This window comes from Homarus americanus, unplaced genomic scaffold (genome assembly GCF_018991925.1).
Source record: "Homarus americanus isolate GMGI-L3 unplaced genomic scaffold, GMGI_Hamer_2.0 scaffold4854, whole genome shotgun sequence".
Lineage (NCBI taxonomy): Eukaryota > Metazoa > Arthropoda > Malacostraca > Decapoda > Nephropidae > Homarus > Homarus americanus.
Genome location: NW_024728299.1, coordinates 452,509 through 471,803, shown reverse-complemented (window position 1 = coordinate 471,803; position 19,295 = coordinate 452,509). Strand labels below are relative to the sequence as shown.

At 43.9% G+C, this 19,295-nt stretch overlaps 1 protein-coding gene across 5 annotated transcripts in view; it reads left to right on the top strand.

Annotated features, from left to right (window-relative positions):
• The window catches only part of LOC121866057, a 91,257-nt gene that overhangs the window by 32,477 nt on the left and 39,485 nt on the right, over positions 1–19,295 (top strand). For 2 of the 5 annotated variants that reach the window (XM_042365647.1, XM_042365648.1), the window contains exon 2: positions 2,634–3,495. The exons of the other annotated variants lie outside the window; for them this stretch is intronic. In XM_042365647.1, the coding sequence (XP_042221581.1) occupies positions 3,323–3,495 (173 nt within the window). In that variant the 5' untranslated portion in view covers positions 2,634–3,322. The remainder of the gene's footprint in view (positions 1–2,633; positions 3,496–19,295) is intronic. 5 annotated transcript variants of the gene reach the window in all.

Here is a 19,295-nt window from a genome sequence, read left to right as displayed (position 1 = left end):
CAAACATTCAGTGTATACTAAGCGTGTGTACTTAACTTGTGTTGTGTGAGTTGGTTGTATGGTCGAGTATTTTACGGTGTGGTTAGGTATCATGTGGTGGTGATAAATTTGGTGTTGTGTGTATCGTCTGTACCTTAGGCAACGTCGTACTTTGCGTGTGTAGGCTAGGTCAGGTAGGTGGTGTGTATTGTATTAAGGGCGACTCAGGTATGGGCGTGGGAGGTAAGGTCGATCCCTCGCGGCCCACCAGACAACTCAAGGTCACTCCTGAGCTTTGCATTGGCTTCCTCAAGTTGGTATAGAAGTTTAAAGTGCATGAGTGTGTGTGTGGGCAGCGACATATACACAGACATTTACCTAACAGGGTTTTAACTTATGTGGGCATGAATTATTATCAACAGCCTTGCCTTAAGTTTGGAACAATGAATTTATTGTCCCTTATTTTGCCCTTTATACGATATAATGGAAAATATTTTTGAATATTTACTTTGTGTTCTTACGCCATTTTGTTTAGGGTTCATTCAAGATCATGTACTACTTGACCCTTTCCTTCAGCGCCGCCTCACTCACCTGCTTCATCCACCAATACTAACACTACAGACCCTTCTTTACACACTATTGTTTCCTCCATTCTTATGTATTAGTGGGTGTTATTAGCAAACATAAACACGGGTTGTTTGTCTTGTCGTGACCTTTTACGGAGGGGCATTATTCGAGTGTGTGGAGAAGGGTCTGTAGTGTTGGATGGATGAAGCAGGTGAGTGAGGCGGCGCACACTGATGTAGTTATAAAGGGTTAAGTAGTACGTGACTTGAGTGTAGTGGTAATGTTAATGCAGGTAATTATGGTATTGGTAAGGCCGGTAATGAGGATGATAATATTGTTTTAAGAATGTCCGTAGAGCCGAAGGAAGATACTCTGTCCAGTACTGTACGTCTGTCTTGACCTAGCTGGTGGATCCTTTTCGTAACTGAGGAAGCTTGTTTAATAAGGAAAAACGCTGCCAGTGTACATTCCTCAGCTAGATGTTTTGTAATAATTGGTTGACTCGGAGAGGCTTGTGTGCGTTAGTCAGCGGCGAGGATTGTGTCGTTCTCATCACCTATTGAAGCTGACTGCTGGGAACTCATGAGCCGTGTTGTGGTACCGGGCAACGCGGAGAGCCCTGGTATAGCCTAGTATTAGGTGGTGGTACAGTAGTTGGTGTGGGTGAGCGCCAGGCACCCGCCCATCTCTAGAATGTTGCGGCGGCCTTAGCGGTGTCCTGCCTACACACACACACACACACGTACGTTTTTAATGTCAGAGTTATATCTATACACTTGTCGTCATGATGATTAGTATATTTAGTATGTCGTTGATGTGTGCGAGAGAGAGAGAGAATTGCACACAGTAAGAATATGTCTTCCGTGTGGTCACCATATATAAAAAGTTTTGAGCCTAAGGAATAATAATGTGATTTCAGTGGAAGGTTATATGACTTGACTGAGGCACCCCAAGTCCTTATGTTTCCCGATTTAGCCATCAGGATTGGGGGCGTAGTCCTTATGAGCCTCGATCCTAATTAACCTCGAACTAGATGGTCCATAAGAGCTAAAATCTTTCTTACCGGGGGTAGTATTAGATAGTGGAAGTGAGCGACCCAGGAGGCCTCCTATAGGGCTTCCCTCAGCATATCTGTGGGAAGTATGTGGGGTTAATAGGTGATGATTGAGGGAGGGGATGAATCGCTATTTCCCTCCCTCCCTTCCCCAAAGCTCGTCACCTAACACCTGCGTCGAACACTTGTCAGACACTTGCATTCCGGTACACCCCCTCCCCTCATACGTCACACTTGTCGTCATTATAGCCGAATCATCGTTTAAAGACATTAATAATATTTTTACAACCTTATGTCCAGTTACTAGCTTCAGCATTTAAGGCTATTACTCCTCGCACAAGTGTTTTGCATTTAATTAATTCACAGCATCTCAAACACGTGTAGTAATATATGTCTGTTTGTTTGTTTTTTATTTTATCAGCAGGTTGTTAGCTTTAGTTAATAGCATGACAGGAACACTTGCTGGAGACTTGTTGATGGACTAGTTAGTGTGATTACTAACCCAGGGGCTACTATAGGGGACACGATACAGTTAGTAAGACCTCTGGGTACCGTACATAGTCATACTTTTTTAACGCGACAGTTGGGGGAAGTGAAGGCGGTGGGTTACAGTGGTGGTAGGCTGTATCCATGCTGTAGCTCACCAACCGGGCTGTAGGTAATGAGGTGTTACAGGTAGAGTTGTGAATTATGGTACATATACAGAGGTGTTAACGATCTCACACCTGGATGTAAAAAGCAGGTATTCCAGTGCACATGTTCTTGAGCAAGTCACACCTGTGTCTCTGTGCTTCTCTCATTGGTTTGGTGGTGATGTTATTTTCTTTGCAGTTTTTTATCAGGAATATTTTGTTGTTTCTCGTATTACCGGTATTATTTATTGTAATTATTATTATTAGGGTTATATTAATAATGGACTATTCTTGTTGCGTCAATGAAGGGCGGGAGGAAGATGATATTAGACACATGTACTGAACAATACAGCACATTGAGTCACCTGAAACACATTACCTAATTACCATTCATTTTTCAGTGCTACATAACCTGAATTACACGATATTAACAGATACAAACTTTAGATCAGAAAATGTTGAAGTGAAGTGTGAAGATGACTGAGGTACTGGTGAGTGGTGGAGGAGGTAGTGGTATCCTGCTGGTGTTGACATGTGGCCGAGTACACCACGAGGGACTGTGATGAGGGGCGGGTGCGGTGCCAACAGTGATCATGTGACTCTTTCGCTCTAGTGTTGAGGCGAGCTCTTCCCCCTCCTAATTTGGAAACAAGAAAAAGTAAACACGACGTGAGAAGTTATATATATGAAACTTTCAACTGAAGACACACGGAAAAAGAAGCATAATACTTTGAGCCGAAATTAAACTGATACGATAATTACATCTGAAGGTACATTAATAAATGATAATCTGAATTAAACGTACACGAGTAAAGTCACGCTCAAATTACATAAAAAAATATAATGGTAAAGGCGATGAGATTTTGTTAGAAATTCAGGAAAATGTGTTGAGTGGTCGGTGTGGTACTGTGATACTGCTGTGATACCCAAGTTAGTTGACGGACAAGTTGGACCAGATTGTCCTTAACACACAACAATAGTCTCGCCTAACACCTGCGACGAGAATCTGTATTAAAGTCTTCTATCTGCAACACGTGATTTTGAGCCACCTGGTGCAGTGAGTGGTTGACCACACGTGTTTACAGGTGTTATGGCCCGCATGTGGCCTGTCTTGGCCACACAGGTGAGTCCCCTGACCACCTACTGCTGCTGGTCGTGGTGTGGAGGCCAGGCGGCGGCCACTTCCGTTTCTCTGCTGTTGCTTCTGCTGCTACTGGTGCAGCAGCCCTCTCATATACACGCCCGCACCTACGACAACAACAGGTAATTTCTTACATGTCTCTTCATTATCTGATAATCACATCTTTGGTAAGCGGTAAGTGTGTTTTGTGGCCCCAAAGTGGTCGCCTCTATTTTCTTGAGTCACAAAATCAGCTGTTTCTCTTGGGTGTCGTGTGTAGTCACGACATTTGAGAGAAACAGCTGGGAAGGTTAACCTCTTGAATATGGTCACTACCCCCCTGACTAATGTATAGATAATTGGCCCATTACGATATAATAATCACTTGAGTCCAGTGGCTTAGCCCATTAAATGAAATATATTAACACCTCGATTAGAACGACTTAACGATTGAGTACGATATCTTAACCTTTTAAATGCGATGACTTATCTCATTGAGTAAGACGACACTGTACTCAAGGGGTTCAATTTACCTGTCCTTCGCTGGCGGCCTATTGAGAGTTAGTAAGAGTGCTGTTTATAATATAAATAGTCGTAGAAGGATCACATGAAGATTCATCCCTCAGCTTATTTCACCTGAAGATGAACCACCCTAACGCTAATCTACCCCCCCCCCCTCCAAATACTGTAAGGGTGGCTAATCATCAGGTGAAATAAGCTGAGGGGGGCGACACTTACTTCATGTGATCCCTCGGAAGGACTGTGTATGTACAGCAGCAGTCGAAGCGTGGATCACAGGGCTGGCCACGTGAGATAGGGAATGTAGTTCTCGGCATTATCTGTGTCAGGAGCTGAGCTGCCCCCCGCCCCCTCTGTCCCCCACTACCATATACTGTACCTCCAAGCCATTCAAGTGTTCTATTGTTCTTCTCTTCCACGCCCGCCTCTCCACTTTCCTACACGCCCACTGCCTTATTCTCACACCCCTGGACAACACGTCCCTGCTGCTGTCTCGTGCCTAGTCACCCCACGCCCGCACAACCTACTTCACATGCATAAGCACACACACCCTGCTACACCCTTCTACATGCATACGGTACTGTACACGAATCACTTCTCTGCACGCTCTAGCCTTCTACCGCACGCTCCACCCCTACAGACAGACACTCACGTTTGACCACTGTATTAAACTGAATCAAATCTCCATTATCACACCGTCAGAGCTAATCCTTGCTTCCACAGCTTAGAGCACGGCCATCCTCCGTCATTGTCTGTGTTGATCACCACCGTCAAGTAAAATGTATATTATTGTGGGTTAACTTGCTCTATGTGTGTATGTACGTATGTATGTATGTACCTGTGTATGTATGCTAGGTAGTGGGCAGGATAAGAGAGAGAAAGAGGGGTAGAGATGCCAACCTCCTGCCCTGCTGCCTTGTACTTCAGTGGTGGAGCTGTAAGTCACCCCTTCACACTCACACTGCTTCCCGAGGTCAACCACCACCTGTTGTCCTTGTCTTCTGCCCTCCACCACCATCTACCTCATGACCTCACCAACAGCAACCCATATCCGTGCCCGTAGGGGGACCGGTGGTAGAAGCGGTACCGTTCTTGCCTCGCAAGCGAGATGTCACGGATTCGATTCCCGGGCCGGTGGAAGTTGTTTGGGCTTCCTTCTTAGCCCCCATTAGTCTCTGTTCACCTAGCAGTTAAGTAGGTACCTGTTGTAAGTCGAAAGTTGCGAATTCGTATTCAGGGAAAGTTGTTGGAGCTTCCAATAACTTGATGACATAAACCACTGACTCTTCAGGCTTCTACGCCCTTAACTCATGAGAGATAAAGGCAGGCATGAACTTAGCATGCTTCCCTGTTGGGCGCTGTAAACGCTTCTGCGCTTCACCTTACCCAAGGATGTAGGGGAGTGCCCAATAAAAAAAAAATTCGTGCCCGTCTTTACCCAGGATCACCTTGTTTGTCTGTCTGTATGTGTTCTGATTCTTCGTGTTTACCTTTGACCTCGAGTAGTGCTGGTATACCTGTACGTACCCCCCTGAATTTCTGTTTGTGTATACCCTGGGCAGTCTTGATTCTTTAATGCTGCCCCTAGCTTCCTTTCACCTTCCCTACACATGTTTCCCGTCAGTTCATGGTCGTGCTGTAGTCTAGGCCAAGGTCTGTACTTCTATAGATCCTGTTCTGTCTGTCTGTTGGGATGTATTTATTTACTTAACCCCAGTCATCATGTTGTTAGGTATCTCTCCTCTTCCCGACATTCTAAACACTGGTGCCGACACATAACTTTAAATTGGTTTATGAGTGTCAGTCCGTCCGTCCGTCCTATATTCGTCCAGGTTAAATTACACAGTGTTTTAATTAATTTTACCTGGGTGATCAAGCGACCAATTTGTTGCTTAAGTCATTAGTTCATGTTACCTTGGGTCTCTGGATCAGTTACCTCAATATAATAGGGAGCACGCACACACACTCACGCGCACACACACACCTATTACCAGTCATAAAACATGTGTTATTGTTGTCAGGTGTCATTGGTAGATAACTGTTATAGCCCGGTTAGTACTAGTGTGATCATGCCTCCCCCTCGGTGCGTAGTAGTGGCAGGAGTAGGGAAAGTGTGGAGATAAGATAGCTGGTAGAGAGAGGGAGGGGAGGGGAGACGGGACACTCGTACAGGATGACAGGGCGGTCTGAAGATCCAGAGTTCCAGACTGTTAGCTCTTGACGCCGGCCGTGGTGGTAACTAGGGGTCTGTTTTAAAATTGTTTACGTCTCTTGATTGTTTGGTTTAAGGTTTCCAGTACAGTGACTTAGTCGTTTGTGGTGTCCCCCTAACCAAATATACTTTATAACACATACATACATACATACATACATACATACATACATACATACATACAGTACATAGCGGTGAGTTGGTGTCGATGCTGTAGACGCGTTAAGGGAGAAATCTTCGGGGTAGTAATGTAGTAATGTCGATTATTTATTTATTTATTTATTTATTTATTTATAGAATGGGTTTGTGCATGGAAGTGAAGCATCATCATCATCATCGCTACCCTCACCCTTCCTCCCATCTGTCTCCCCTACCTCTCCCATTTCCCTCCCTCCATCACCTCCTATTTCCCTCCCTTTCCCCATCTCCTATTTCCCTCCCTCCCTCCTTCATCTCTCATTTTCCTCCCTCCCTCACCTCCCATTTCCCTCCCTCCCCCTGAAAATCGTCCAATATATACAGTAAAGAAAATAGCACAGGGTGATTATAATACTAATAACGATGGTATTATTATTATTATTATTATTATTATTATTATTATTATTATTATTAAATGGTTATGACGTCACTGCTGTTGAGAGGTAACCACTACGGTTTAGTTACAGTATATGATAAATAATTGTGTTATGTGGGTGGAGGAGGATGGAACAGCTGGGTCAATAGGTATGGGTGGTGGTCAGTAAGGTAGGTAGGTGTGTGTGTGTGGGAGTTAGCAACTGTGTGTCATTACCTATACTGAGGTCAGTATATTTTCTTCCTGCTCAGCACTTTTACATCTGCTAGAACACCTGTTTGATTGATGCAGGTGTAAATCACGCTGTAGCATAAGCACTTTTCTCAGTGGATGAATATAATTATTATTTCACATGATTGCACTACGTCAGGAGGTGTGTGACGAGAGAGGGGGGGGGGGGTGCACCAATTGACACACTACGCCTCTGGCTCGCTCACCCTCTCCAGAATGTTATGAAAGCGAGTGAGTGTTGACGTGTACTCACAGTGTCTCCTTAACTATTCTCACCTGGTGCCAGTCCGGGCCTCTGCAGATTGACACTCTTAACCACATTTTTGGCACGGGAGTGATTTACGCCGTGAACACAATGCACCCATGTTTATACTGATCACGCTACTGACCCCCTTGTCTCCCTGGCGTGCGTCCGGTAATTATGAGTACAATAGCTCTAACAAATAGCAACTTAAACCAACCCTAGTATATCAGTTTATCAAAATAATTTCTGATGTTGATTTATGATCCGTAAAGACTTTCTGGTGGCCTGGGTAGGGACATTCCTACCTTTAACACAGACAATATAGTTCGATAACAACTAGACTATGTTCAAGGTTTTGTTGTAATCCTCACTCACACGGGAGAACTAGACTGATGTAATGTTCTTCAGAGTACATAACATGGCTTCATTATGTATGTTCCTGTAGGTGTTGAGGAGGTGAAGGAAGACTTACTGGTTAGATGTGTGTGGTTGAATGTGCATACCCGAGGAGTAATTGATGCAGTGACCCTGAGAAACACCGCATTGGGGGAGCGTAGGAGGAGAGAGGGGGGGGATAGGGGGCTTGAGGTCACGATGCTTACTGGAATTAGTGCATATTGCGTATTGAATGCTATTGTGTTGGTGGATAAAGGAGATATGGTGTGTATATGGTGCATAGAGGCACCTATTGTTTTTGAAAGTGTGCTCAGACATCCGTGAGTGTTAGATAATGCCCACTGGACCTGTTGTTGTTTTCGGTGCGTGCTGGAGCTGGTATTGTGATGATACATCCACACAGTGAGCGTGAATGTCACCGCCTGTACCCCCTGTGAGTGTGGGTGGTGAGGGAGGGAGAGAGTGAGAGGTGCGAGGGAGGGAGAGAGTGAGAGGTGCGAGGGAGGGAGGGAGTGAGTGAGTGAGTTAATGGACGGTGTTATTTTTTTTTTAGTTTAACAAATTTATTGGCAGAGCTTGTAGTACAGTTTGCCTATTCTGAGGAATTCAGTCAGGTCTTGGCACTGAGGGTGGTATCACTTCTCACTGCCACGCAGGACAGACGTTCATACACAAAGAAATACATCATATTCATTAACAGCTATAAATGTATAGAGGTCAGATTTATGTGGGTAATGTCACTGTTCACTGCCATGCAGGACAGAGGTTCGTACACAAAGAGATGCATCATATTCATTGACAGTATATATTCATATATGTACACACACACATACACATGCACACATACACACATACATACACATATACACACATACATACATACACATACGTCGGTCAGATTCATGTGGGTAATGTCACTGTTCACTGCCATGCAGGACAGAGGTTCGTACACAAAGAAGGAAATACATCATATTCATTAGCAGTATATATGGTGTTAAGTGGGACGTGAGTGAGAGGTGTTAAGGAGGGAGTGAGAATTATGAGGGAGGGCGTGAGAGGTCTGAGTGAGGGAGGAGGTTTACTCTTACAGAAATTGGTGTTGTGATAGTGCGTGGAGGCCACCAAGTGAAGGTCGCGGCGCGTACCCACGTGAATGATGAAGGAAATGGGGGGAGTAGTTACTAGGGAAGAGGATGATGAAGGGAGGTAGAGAGGGAGTGAGTGAAAATGATGATGAAGGGAGTTAGTGAGGGATGATAGTGAAGGTAAGCAGAGAGGGAGTGAGTGAGAATAGAGTAGGGAGTTGGTGATGGTGGAAGGAGACAGTGAGGGTGATAATGAAGGGAGGGAGGGAGGGAGTAAGTAAGTAAGTATGAAGGATGGAAGGAATCAGTCAGGAGAGAAGGAGGGAATTTATGGCTTGGTGCTTAAATTAAAAACACTAATGGTGCAAGTAGGCCACCGTGTTGATGCTGGTGGCGCGTATACCTCAAGTGAGAGAGGGCTGTTCTTTAGTTAGTGAGTGAGGGAAGGGAGGGAACGATGGTGTACTGGAGGAAGGGAAGGAAGATAGAGGGAGGGAGAGAGAGAACTAGGTTTTAAGTGGTGGTGTACTGAAGGAAGGGAAGGAAGATAGAGGGAGGGAGAGAGAACTAGGTTTTAAGTAGTGGTGTACTGAAGGAAGGGAAGGAAGATAGAGGGAGGGAGAGAGAACTATGTTTTAAGTGGTAGTGTACTGAAGGAAGGGAAGGAAGATAGAGGGCGGGAGTGAGAGAACTAGGTTTTAAGTGGTGGTGTACTGGAGGGATGGAAGGAAGGTGGGGGGGGGGGTTAGTTTGGAACAAGGTTTTAAGTGGTAGTGGCGTGAAGTACCGTACCCCCTAGTCACAGGTTTATCAGTGACCTTGACCATTAACTTGTTTACTTCTCTACCTAGATTCTGTGGTGGGTGACGCCGTAATTAATGCCTTGGAGTGTCTTATTAAAGGGTTGGGTGTAGTGTCGTGGTTGGGTGGGTGGGTGTGTATTAAAGGGTTGGGTGTAGCGTCGTGGTTGGGTGGGTGGGTGTGTATTAAAGGGTTGGGTGTAGCGTCGTGTGTATTAAAGGGTTGGGTGTGGTGGGTGGGTGTGTATTAAAGGGTTGGGTGTAGCGTCGTGGTTGGGTGGGTGGGTGTGTATTAAAGGGTTGGGTGTAGCGTCGTAGTTGGGAGAGTGTGTAAGGCATGTGTTTTAGACCATATGGGTGGAAAGGTTTGTGTAGGACTGTTGCTCGATGGATGTTTTCTGACGTAAACATGTAATTTCTCCCTCAACTGTATCTGTTTACGTTTTCCGTGTGTTGTGTTATTTTCGCATATTTTCGTTATTTTTCCTTCCTCTTTTATGACTTTATTATATTTTCGTCTGCGTTTTATGACTATTAGCGTATCTTTCCCTTCCGCCTCGGTACGACTCATCAGAATACCAGCCAATCCTTCGTACTCTGCTGGCTGGTGGAATCAGAGTACACACTGCCTTGCTCTGAGGTGATGTTGGGGGTAGTGATGGTGGTGTGGTGTCTATGGTGTGTTGGTGATAATGGAGGTGTGGTGTTAATGATGGTGATGGGAAGACCTGTAGTGGTGTATGGGGGGGGGGGATAGTGGACCCGACGTACCATAACGTGGAGCCGCTGCGATTTTTCCCCGCTGGCGTCGCCGGCCTGTGAGCGCCGCTAATGCCTCTCCTCCCTCTTATCTCTCCCTTGTTCATCTTTCTCACCACCTTCCCTTCTCCCCCTGCTCCTCCTCTTCTCTCCTCTTTCTTTCCCCTTTCCTCTGACCTCTCACTTCCCTTCTTTTTTCTTCATCCTTTCCTCGATCTTCCTTGTTTCTTTCCTTTCCTCTTTTCTTTCCCTCTTGCTTTATTTGTCCCTCCTTCACATTCCGACTTTTTTCTGTGCTCTTTTCCCTCGCCCTCTCTCCCATTTCTCCATCCTTCCCACTATCTCATCATTCCATCCCCTCTTCCCCTTCCTTCTTTCCCACCCTCCCCTCTCTCTTCTTCCCTCCCTCCCCATCCAACGTCGTGGAAGGGAGGTATTTGAGTTTATGGCTGCCACGTACAGAGGTGTGTGTGTGTGTAAGACGTTGTAAACTATGTCTTAAGGACGGAGGTGTTGCACTGGGCTCGACGGAGTGAAAGTGGGAGCTTATATAACGTAGCTGGATGCCAGTTTGTAACCCAGGATGAACAGCGACGCTATTGCTTCTTAACCCCTTCCAAAAGTTTGCTTAGCCATAGATTACGATCGTCTTAGCTCTAGGCATTATGTCAAGGGGTAAATAAACCTAACCTAACTGCATTTTACGCAGCTGAAAGGTCGCTAAAAACCATTGAAATTATCGTTCTAATTTCTGGAGGTCGTACCAGCGGAGGGAGTTGTTCATCCTAGGCAATCTTGATGTTAACGTAGAGGCTATTCCAGTATTAACTAGTTTTACCGAAGTTATTGAGAGGAGCTTTCACGCTCATTGAGTACAACTGATCACGATATAAACAAAGTACATGTGGATACTAGTCGATTACTCGTTACTTTGGAGAGCATTTTAGTCATGACCTACTTTCTGGTGTGTTTTGGGTCTATCATGACCTACTTTCTGGGGCGTGTTGTGGACTATCATGGCCTACTTTCTGAGGTGTGTTTTGGACCCAAGTTGTTTTACACCATGGGAACAGAATACGACCCTAGTTTCTGGCAGGCGACGTTGTTTACCACATATGTCACACACACACACCTCTTATACAACTTTTGCCCGGCTCCAGTAGGTGAGATCCCAACCTGGAATGAATTTCTTATAAAGTCCGAGTAAACACAATTGGAATGAATTTATGTATTTATTTATTTATTTATTTTATGACGTAACACGGGTAGTAGGCAGCTATCAAACAGGGAGGTACTACCGCCTGAGAAGATATTGAAAGATAATGTGTGTTGTCTAATGGTAGACCCTGCTGCCATATGGCATCACGAAAATTGTGACCAGGTCCCAGGTTGTTGATCAGACTTTCTGCCTCATTTACACACAATTGCAGGGTCTCAATTGTTTCTCTTACTTTGGCAACACAACATACATAATGTATTTCGTTTCTCACTATTTATCTTTTTTTATTTCTATATGGTTCTTTATTATTATTAAAACTATTTTATTATTTTAATTTGTATTTTTTATATTTATTATGAAATTGTTAAAATTATTTTATTTTAATTTTGTATTTTTTATAAAAAATAATATGAATTTTTTAAATTATTATTATTATTATTATTACTATTATTATTATTATAATTATTATTATTACTACTACAACTACATACTACGACTACATTTTCACCCCCCAGGCCCCGATGAGGTTCAGTGACCTGTGCCCGGGTGGGCTAATCCCTGTAAAAAAAAATAGTTAGTTTTTGCTGTAGTATAAAACAGAAGCAATATGTTCTCCCCCAAATCCCAAAATGGACTTAACTTTTCTCAACATTGCATCGAGTTTAATCCCCTTTACTGTGTCTTATATCCCATAAAGTCACCAGAAAACCTCTTTAGCGCTCGTATTTTCCCCGTGACTCGAGGGTGGTAGGCCGCCGGAGCGTTGACCCGGACTCAGTTAACAGCGCCCCCCAGGAATCCCCCCCCTCAGTAGGTAGCAGCTCCCCGGGGCCTGGCATCATATAGTGTACCAGCGTTTAGTATGGTGGCTGCGGCGTCTCTCTCTCTCTCTCATAAAACCTTCAGGGACAAGTCATATATTGGTTCAGGTGTATTACCCATGTTAAGGCTATTTTAAACACCAAGGGATACAACATTTATGGAATCCCCTGAAGATTAGCCCCCCCCAGCATATTTCACCTGATGATTAGACACCCAAATGCTTTTATCTTGGGAGGTTAAGTTTGGTTAGGTTAGGTTAGCGTGATTAATCTTAAGGTAACATGAGCTGGGGGTTAATCCTTCAGGTGGTATGATGAATACAGGTCTATTACTGTGGGTGTGTGAGGCAGTTGGGATTGAGCCAAAGGAAATATGCAATCTAGTTATGTAAACGATCTCAGTGACCAATTTGTAACACGAGGTTAGTGGCGTTCACACACACACTTGGGTATCAGGTGTAGGTGAGTTTTGACAATAGTGTGGTAATGTGAGGGACTACAACTGTAGCCCATAGCCCCGGTCTGTACTCTACATGTTGTGGTGTAGTATAGCTTATTGTAATAATGCTCCTACTACAACTAATACATTATTATTACTACTACTATTGTTTTCGTTGTCAATGTTATTATTAATATGTTTCTTGTTATTACTATTTTTGTTGGTCTACGTGACGTCATACACCTTACTGGCGTCGGAGGTACAGTAGTAAGAGTTAGGTAACGTACTGTACGGTGGCTGGTGGTGGTGGAATGTTTACTTCTGTGCTGCCGCTTCTTGGAACTGAGTCTTTACTAGGGTTTCTCTCTCTCTCTCTCTCTCTCTCTCTCTCTCTCTCTCTCTCTCTCTCTCTCTCTCTCTCTCTCTCTTTGTGTGTTTCGTTATCTCTTGTCTTCCATTTTTTAATTTCTTCTTCTATCCTCTGGTTAATCAGCCTATCTTTCACTACACACACACACTTTTGAACCTCCTTCACCTATTTGATGATTCTAAACAAGTTTTTCTTAGTACTAGACCAACCACAGCAAATTTCTCGGTTCTTGTTAACCTTGACCAATCACAACCAGTTTATCGGTCCTTGCTAACCTTGACCAATCACAACCAGTTTATCGGTCCTTGCTAACCTTGACCAATCACCTGTGTGTTAACTACTATCAGATTTAGTTGGGTTAACTATATATATAACAAGATTTTGTTAACAGCGCAGTTTTACAATTCAGTATAACTATGATGTACTACGAACAAAATTGGCATCACCTGAAGATTAAACTCCCCATCTTATTTCACCTGATGATTAACCACCCTAATGCTACATACAGCGGTGTTAGGTTAAGTTAGAATAGGTTATATTGGGTCAAATTAAGTTAGCTTTCGGGTGGTTAATGTTCAGGCGAAATAAGATGGGGGTGTTAGTCTTCAGGTGGTGGCAGGTGGTGTTTAATCTGAAGTTCATGTTTATCGACAAAAAGAAATCGTGTTTGTAATTGTTCATTGCCAAAAAACTTGTCACGTTTGTTCTATATCCTTGGCCAAAGAATTTGTGATATTTTTTAATTATTGTTTGTTGATGGTCATGTTGTTGAGTGAGTCATGGTGTAGCGGCTATAAAACTTACATATTTGGTGGTTTTTGGCCAAAAATTAGATTTTGCTGAAAATCACAGTATGAGTACTCCTGAGCTTGCTGATTATGAATATGTGGTCCACGATTCGATTGCGGAGTAATAGTGGCCAAAATGACCCTTGAGAGATTTTACTGACATGTTATTCTGAAAGTACTTAATTAGTTAAACCCCTTAAATTTCAATTGTCAGAAAAAAGTATATTTTGGTCAAAAATTTTGGATGGTGTACAGGGGTGACAAACTCTGGCCTGCGGGCCAAATGTGGCTCTTGGGATGGTCAGGTGTGGCCCGCGGGATGACGGTAAAATTTATCATCCCGTGAAATTATGAAAAAAAAATAGATATAATCATTTTTAATAGTAAAATGAATTTTATATACTTAAGATCAGACAAACCCAAATGTGGTATTCCTGGTAAGCCAGGTAAGGCAATGTGTGAAGTTGTAAACTTCAGTCCTACAAATATGTGATATAGTATTTGTGTTGACCCTGAAGAGGGTAACTAAAATAAGAATTGGCCCTCTAAAAGTTTTGAGTTTGACACCACTGGTGTAGCCTCCCTTTGTTCTAATAACTTGAGGAGTTAACATGTGCCAGATTTTACCCGACCGTAGATATTTCCCGACAGGTTGATGTACCATGACCGTAGATATTCCCCCGACCGTAGTTCACTCTAAAGTGTATATTTTGCTGTTCATAATGCAGTATAGTAGGCCCGCTATATGAGTTCAGTTTGTGTTTGTGTACACGAAAGTGTTATGAGTGTTCGGTGTTTACATAGTCTTGTAAATCCGGGTTAGATGTAAAGGTTCAAGTTTATTTTAAAGTGTTTTATTGGGTTTAAGTTCACCTTGAAAGTGTTTAGCTTGTGTTGCAAATTCACTTAAAAGGTGTTAGTGGTGGTAAAGGTTCATATAATATACATTTATTAGGTTAAGTTCATGTTCAGGGTATTTTATTATTATCATTTTGCGCAGTGAAAATTCGGTTCATGTGTGACTGTGTGCGTGAGGAATGTGAGAGAGAGAGAGAGAGAGAGAGAGATATTGCCTGCTTCTTATTCTTGGCCACGTGGAAGTGTGTGTGTGTGTGTTGGATGATGATGATGATGTGAGCAGCAGCTGTACAGTATAGGTGTAAGTGTAGTGTGTACCCCCTTGCCAAGCTGCCACATCACCACCACCAACAACTCTCTGCTGTTGCTTTATTATTGTAGTTTTCTGTCAAATTATTGTGTGTGTGTCGAAGAGAGACGTATTGTGGCACTATTTCCCTGGGGTTAGTGTTGTAGTCGTGTTTATATTGGTGTTTATTGGTTTTATATCACTACACTTTAATTATATACCAAGGTCTTTAAAACGTCTTTATCTCAGTACATACACTAGTTATTAATAGATCTTAATTATATGTGATTTAATGCTTGTGTAAGTTTGTGCTCTGCCGCTGCCACTGAACATTGTGTGTCTTGTTAGAATGTTATAGTGTTTTTATTGTTGATTTGTGTGATTGTTATTACTGTTCTGGTAGCTTCTATTGGTCTGTGCGTGACAAACGTTCATTGCCGTGGGGGATCTAGTGAGGTTCGCCATGAATGTATTGTGCGGTATTTGTGGTTATTCATTGGTTAACTAATTCGTGGTAAAGGTGATAATGGTATGTTTACTTTACTCATCTGACACCTTTACTTGTGGTGGATCAAGGGGCGTGAATACCTTAAAGGGGAGAAGAGGTATCAACGTGAAAATTAGCCCCCCTTCCCTACATCTTGTTCTACTTAATGATTAAACGCGCTAACCTGTCCCTCTCAGGTAGCGTTATTTGGTTTAATCAACGGGGGGTGTCTAATCTTCAGGTGATCCAAAAGAACAATATTATTTTTCAGATAAAGAGATGACATCGGTTAACACGGAGACATTTACAGTTACTCGTTATCTGCATTTGTGATTATAAGCATTATATCACCTTATCGGGATTCGAACTCGAGGACTGGTTACAACTAGATTCGAGCAGGGGGCCGTGGCCACAGCGCCAAGGGATATTCACTGTCTGTATAGTGTCTATCATTACAACTGCGATATCCCCGGGTAGGACTCTGGTCCAGGTACTGACTTGTACTGACTTGAAACCTGGGAAGGTGCAGCGGGTGACGTCAACAGGTGGATTTATGGGTCGTGCACGTCAACAAGTCGGATGTATTTTTCGTAGGTCGTCCAAGGTAACCCTGGCTAATGTGGAACTGTAGATGTGGACGACTGGAGGAATGTGGTGGAAAGAGACCTGTGTGTGTAATATTTAGTAGGCACTGTAGAGACGCATTATTATCAGCATTAGAGTGAACTTAACACCAACTTATAGTGACCCACAAGTGTTGATGGTGAGCCCGCCAGCCTCACGCCCATGACTCGGTGGTGTTTCGTGTTGTGGCTGTGTTGCAGGAGACTATAGAGAGCTGATAACATGGGTGATTGCGCCATTAGAGGGGAGGTTCGAGTGCTTTACACACACACACACACACACACATACGTGTACGTATCAGCGTAATTTGTGAAGTCTTCCCATTCTTGGCGCGCCGCTGCTGGGGGCCTGCAGGTGGTGGTGGCGCCCAGGGAGACTTTGGTCACGTGTTTGGCGTCTTGGATACTTTGATGCCACGTAGTCCATTTGTTGCTACTATGAAGCAGTTCACCTGTGTTTTGATATTAAACGCCCCGCTGAAGATGTTGATAATTAAATTGTAATAAATGATCGGTCGTACGAGACTGTGTGGTCTATTTAGGAGGGGTTGTTTTAGGGACTCCAACTGCCTGGTTAATGATACTTGTTTCATAAAGGATTATATTGGTTTAATCCAGGCGACACATGTAGGGTTCCACTGAAGGGAAGTGGTGGGTATCCCTAGCCTGGCCATAACCCACCATTATGGGTTCTCAAAAGATTCTATCCAGCTGGTCTTGGCTTCCTTTGATGTATTCTGAGCGAATCATAACACTCCTTCACCTGCTCCTGACAAACCAACCAAGACCTTTCCTCACACGGGACATATTTTTCCTTCCTTCCTTTCCATGTCCTTTCTTCCTGATCTGTGTATATCCTTTCCTTTACTATTTTTTTATTTTTCTATCTTTCTATATCACTCTTCTTTTGTTTGTATTTCTATTGTTCTTCTGGTTTTCGATTCGGATTTCCTCTTGTTTTGGTCTGCCACGGCGGCGACCTGTGCTTGGCCATTTAACCCGGTGAGCTGTATCAGTGCGCTCAAGTTGCTATCTGGACGTCCTTAGTGATAAGTCAAGACCGTGAGGAGTGTTGATGTGTAGCGTGTGCCGGGAGGTGGGAGGGAAGGGGTATCACTCAGACATTGGCCAGGTGACGTGGTGTTATCTCCCGCTAAGGTTTATTGGGTGACAGACGGCTGGTGTGTAATGCCAAGCCCAGCGTGCTTTGTGTGTTTCTGAAGCAGGCCATTAGATTTGAGGCGTTGAGTGCCACACGCTCACTATTATTGTTTAATTTGGTTTAGATCAATACCTTATACGCGTACACCAGACTGAGGTAATGGAACCCCGCATTGCATATTGTGGACATACAGACACCTTACTTGAGAAGGTAGTCACGTCTTCCTACCTCTTATAATCGAGAGATGAATGGGAAAGCAAGAGACTGGTGAAGATGTCGCTAGCATTACACATCCATCGTAATCATTAACCTGGTCGCTGTAATATTATAAAGATATAGACTGATGCCTTTACCCAGAAATAAATATTGACCTGAGCAACACAAGTACACAGAGTCACGTGGAGTGTAGTGTAGTGGCCGGCGGTATACTGTAGGTGAGGGTCGACGTGACGCCACAGGAGAAAGTTTACAGCGTTGAAATATTGCGGAAGAGCGGCCAGTCACTGCCTGTCGCTACTCGGTAACACACACACAACACCTCCCCCTTCTCCTCGGCGTTCTTTTTTTCAACCTTCATGGGGTTACTGCTGAAGGTGTCGTGGAGTTTGGCGGCTGTGGACTGATTTTTTGTTCTTTAGGGTGGATACATTTACTTCTGGCGGGTATTGTGTATAGTTGAAATTGGTGGCGTCCTGTGGTGCAGTGGTCGGTACACTCGCCGCGGATGGGAGTGGCCTTGGGTAGGGTGGTTAGGAACCTGGGATATTTACCACTAAGTGAATTCTGCTCCGGAGTAATGGTTCTTCAGTGCAGTTGGGTCATAACAGCTCGTTAACTCAGGGTGTTGTGTTGGCGACGGCTTCTGCACATTAAAAAAAATAAATCGCGCCTACCTGTATGTTGCCAATAGATCAGGCTAGTCTTGAACACGAGGTACAACCATTATTATTTATAGCCGAAGTAATGTTATTTGTAGAACCTGTGGCCTAAGTCCTCTTGTTTAGCGGCTGTGGGTAAGATTGGTATTTGGAGACGTTGTATGGCTGCAAGTGGGCTGAAAATGTGTGTGTGTGTGTGTGTGTGTGTGTGTGTGTGTCAAGGCAAGTTTTCGGTGTATTTTAGGTGGTGGGTAAGTTTTCGTTGTGTGAACTGGCAGCCAACAATTACTACAGTATAGGTCAGTGGGTCCGCGCCGCCACTACGACGCAAGGGTGGAGAGAGAGCTCACCCTAGCCTAGCTCAGGTGGGTCTTCCTTACCTGTCGTGCGCTGCCTCACTTACAAACTTACTTACCCACACTTAACCATACCAATTAAAGTGTGTGTGGTGTAGTGTGTCGTGGGTGTAGTGTGGTGGATTGATGTGGTTGTTGTGTGGTGGGTGTGGTATGGTTGTTGTGCGGTGTAGTGGTGTAGTAGAGGGCGTTATATATAGTGGGTGTTACAGGTAGTGTGGTGTTATCGCTGTTAACTGGTGCTGCCCCCTCACCTAACCTTGTAATGATCCTTCCTTATCATAAGTCGCCCGAAAGTGTCAGATTAACTTGCTCATTTTGTTTATCCCATCACTTCCTCCTCCTCCTCCTCCTTTTATTTTCTTTCTTCCTCTTTTTTCAATCCTATTCCTACTCCTATCTGTTCATCCTTGCCTTTTATCCCTTCTCCTTTCCTTTTATGTTCCTTTCTTTTCCCCTCTTCTCTCCTCCCCTTTCTTCTTCTCCTCCGTCCTTCTCCTTTTCTCCCCCCCTTCCCTATCTCCTCCTTCCCCTGTCTCCTCCTCCCATTTCTCTTCCTCTCCTCCTCTCTTCTCTTATCCCTCCAGTGTTGTCACGTATCTGAGTAAGAGCAGGAAGTATTGTGAGTGCAGCTCAAGGCTCTGAGGACAATGCCTTCCTCCTCCATCCTCCCTGCAAGATGAGAGAGAAGAAAAGAGGGAGAGAGAGAGAGAAGTGAAGGAGGGAAGGAAGAAAGAGAAGGAAAATATTTGAAGGGAGGGAGAGAGTGAAGAAAGAAAGTGAGGGATGGGTGAGATGGAGAAAGAGAGAAAGAAAATAAAAGGTGGAAAGAG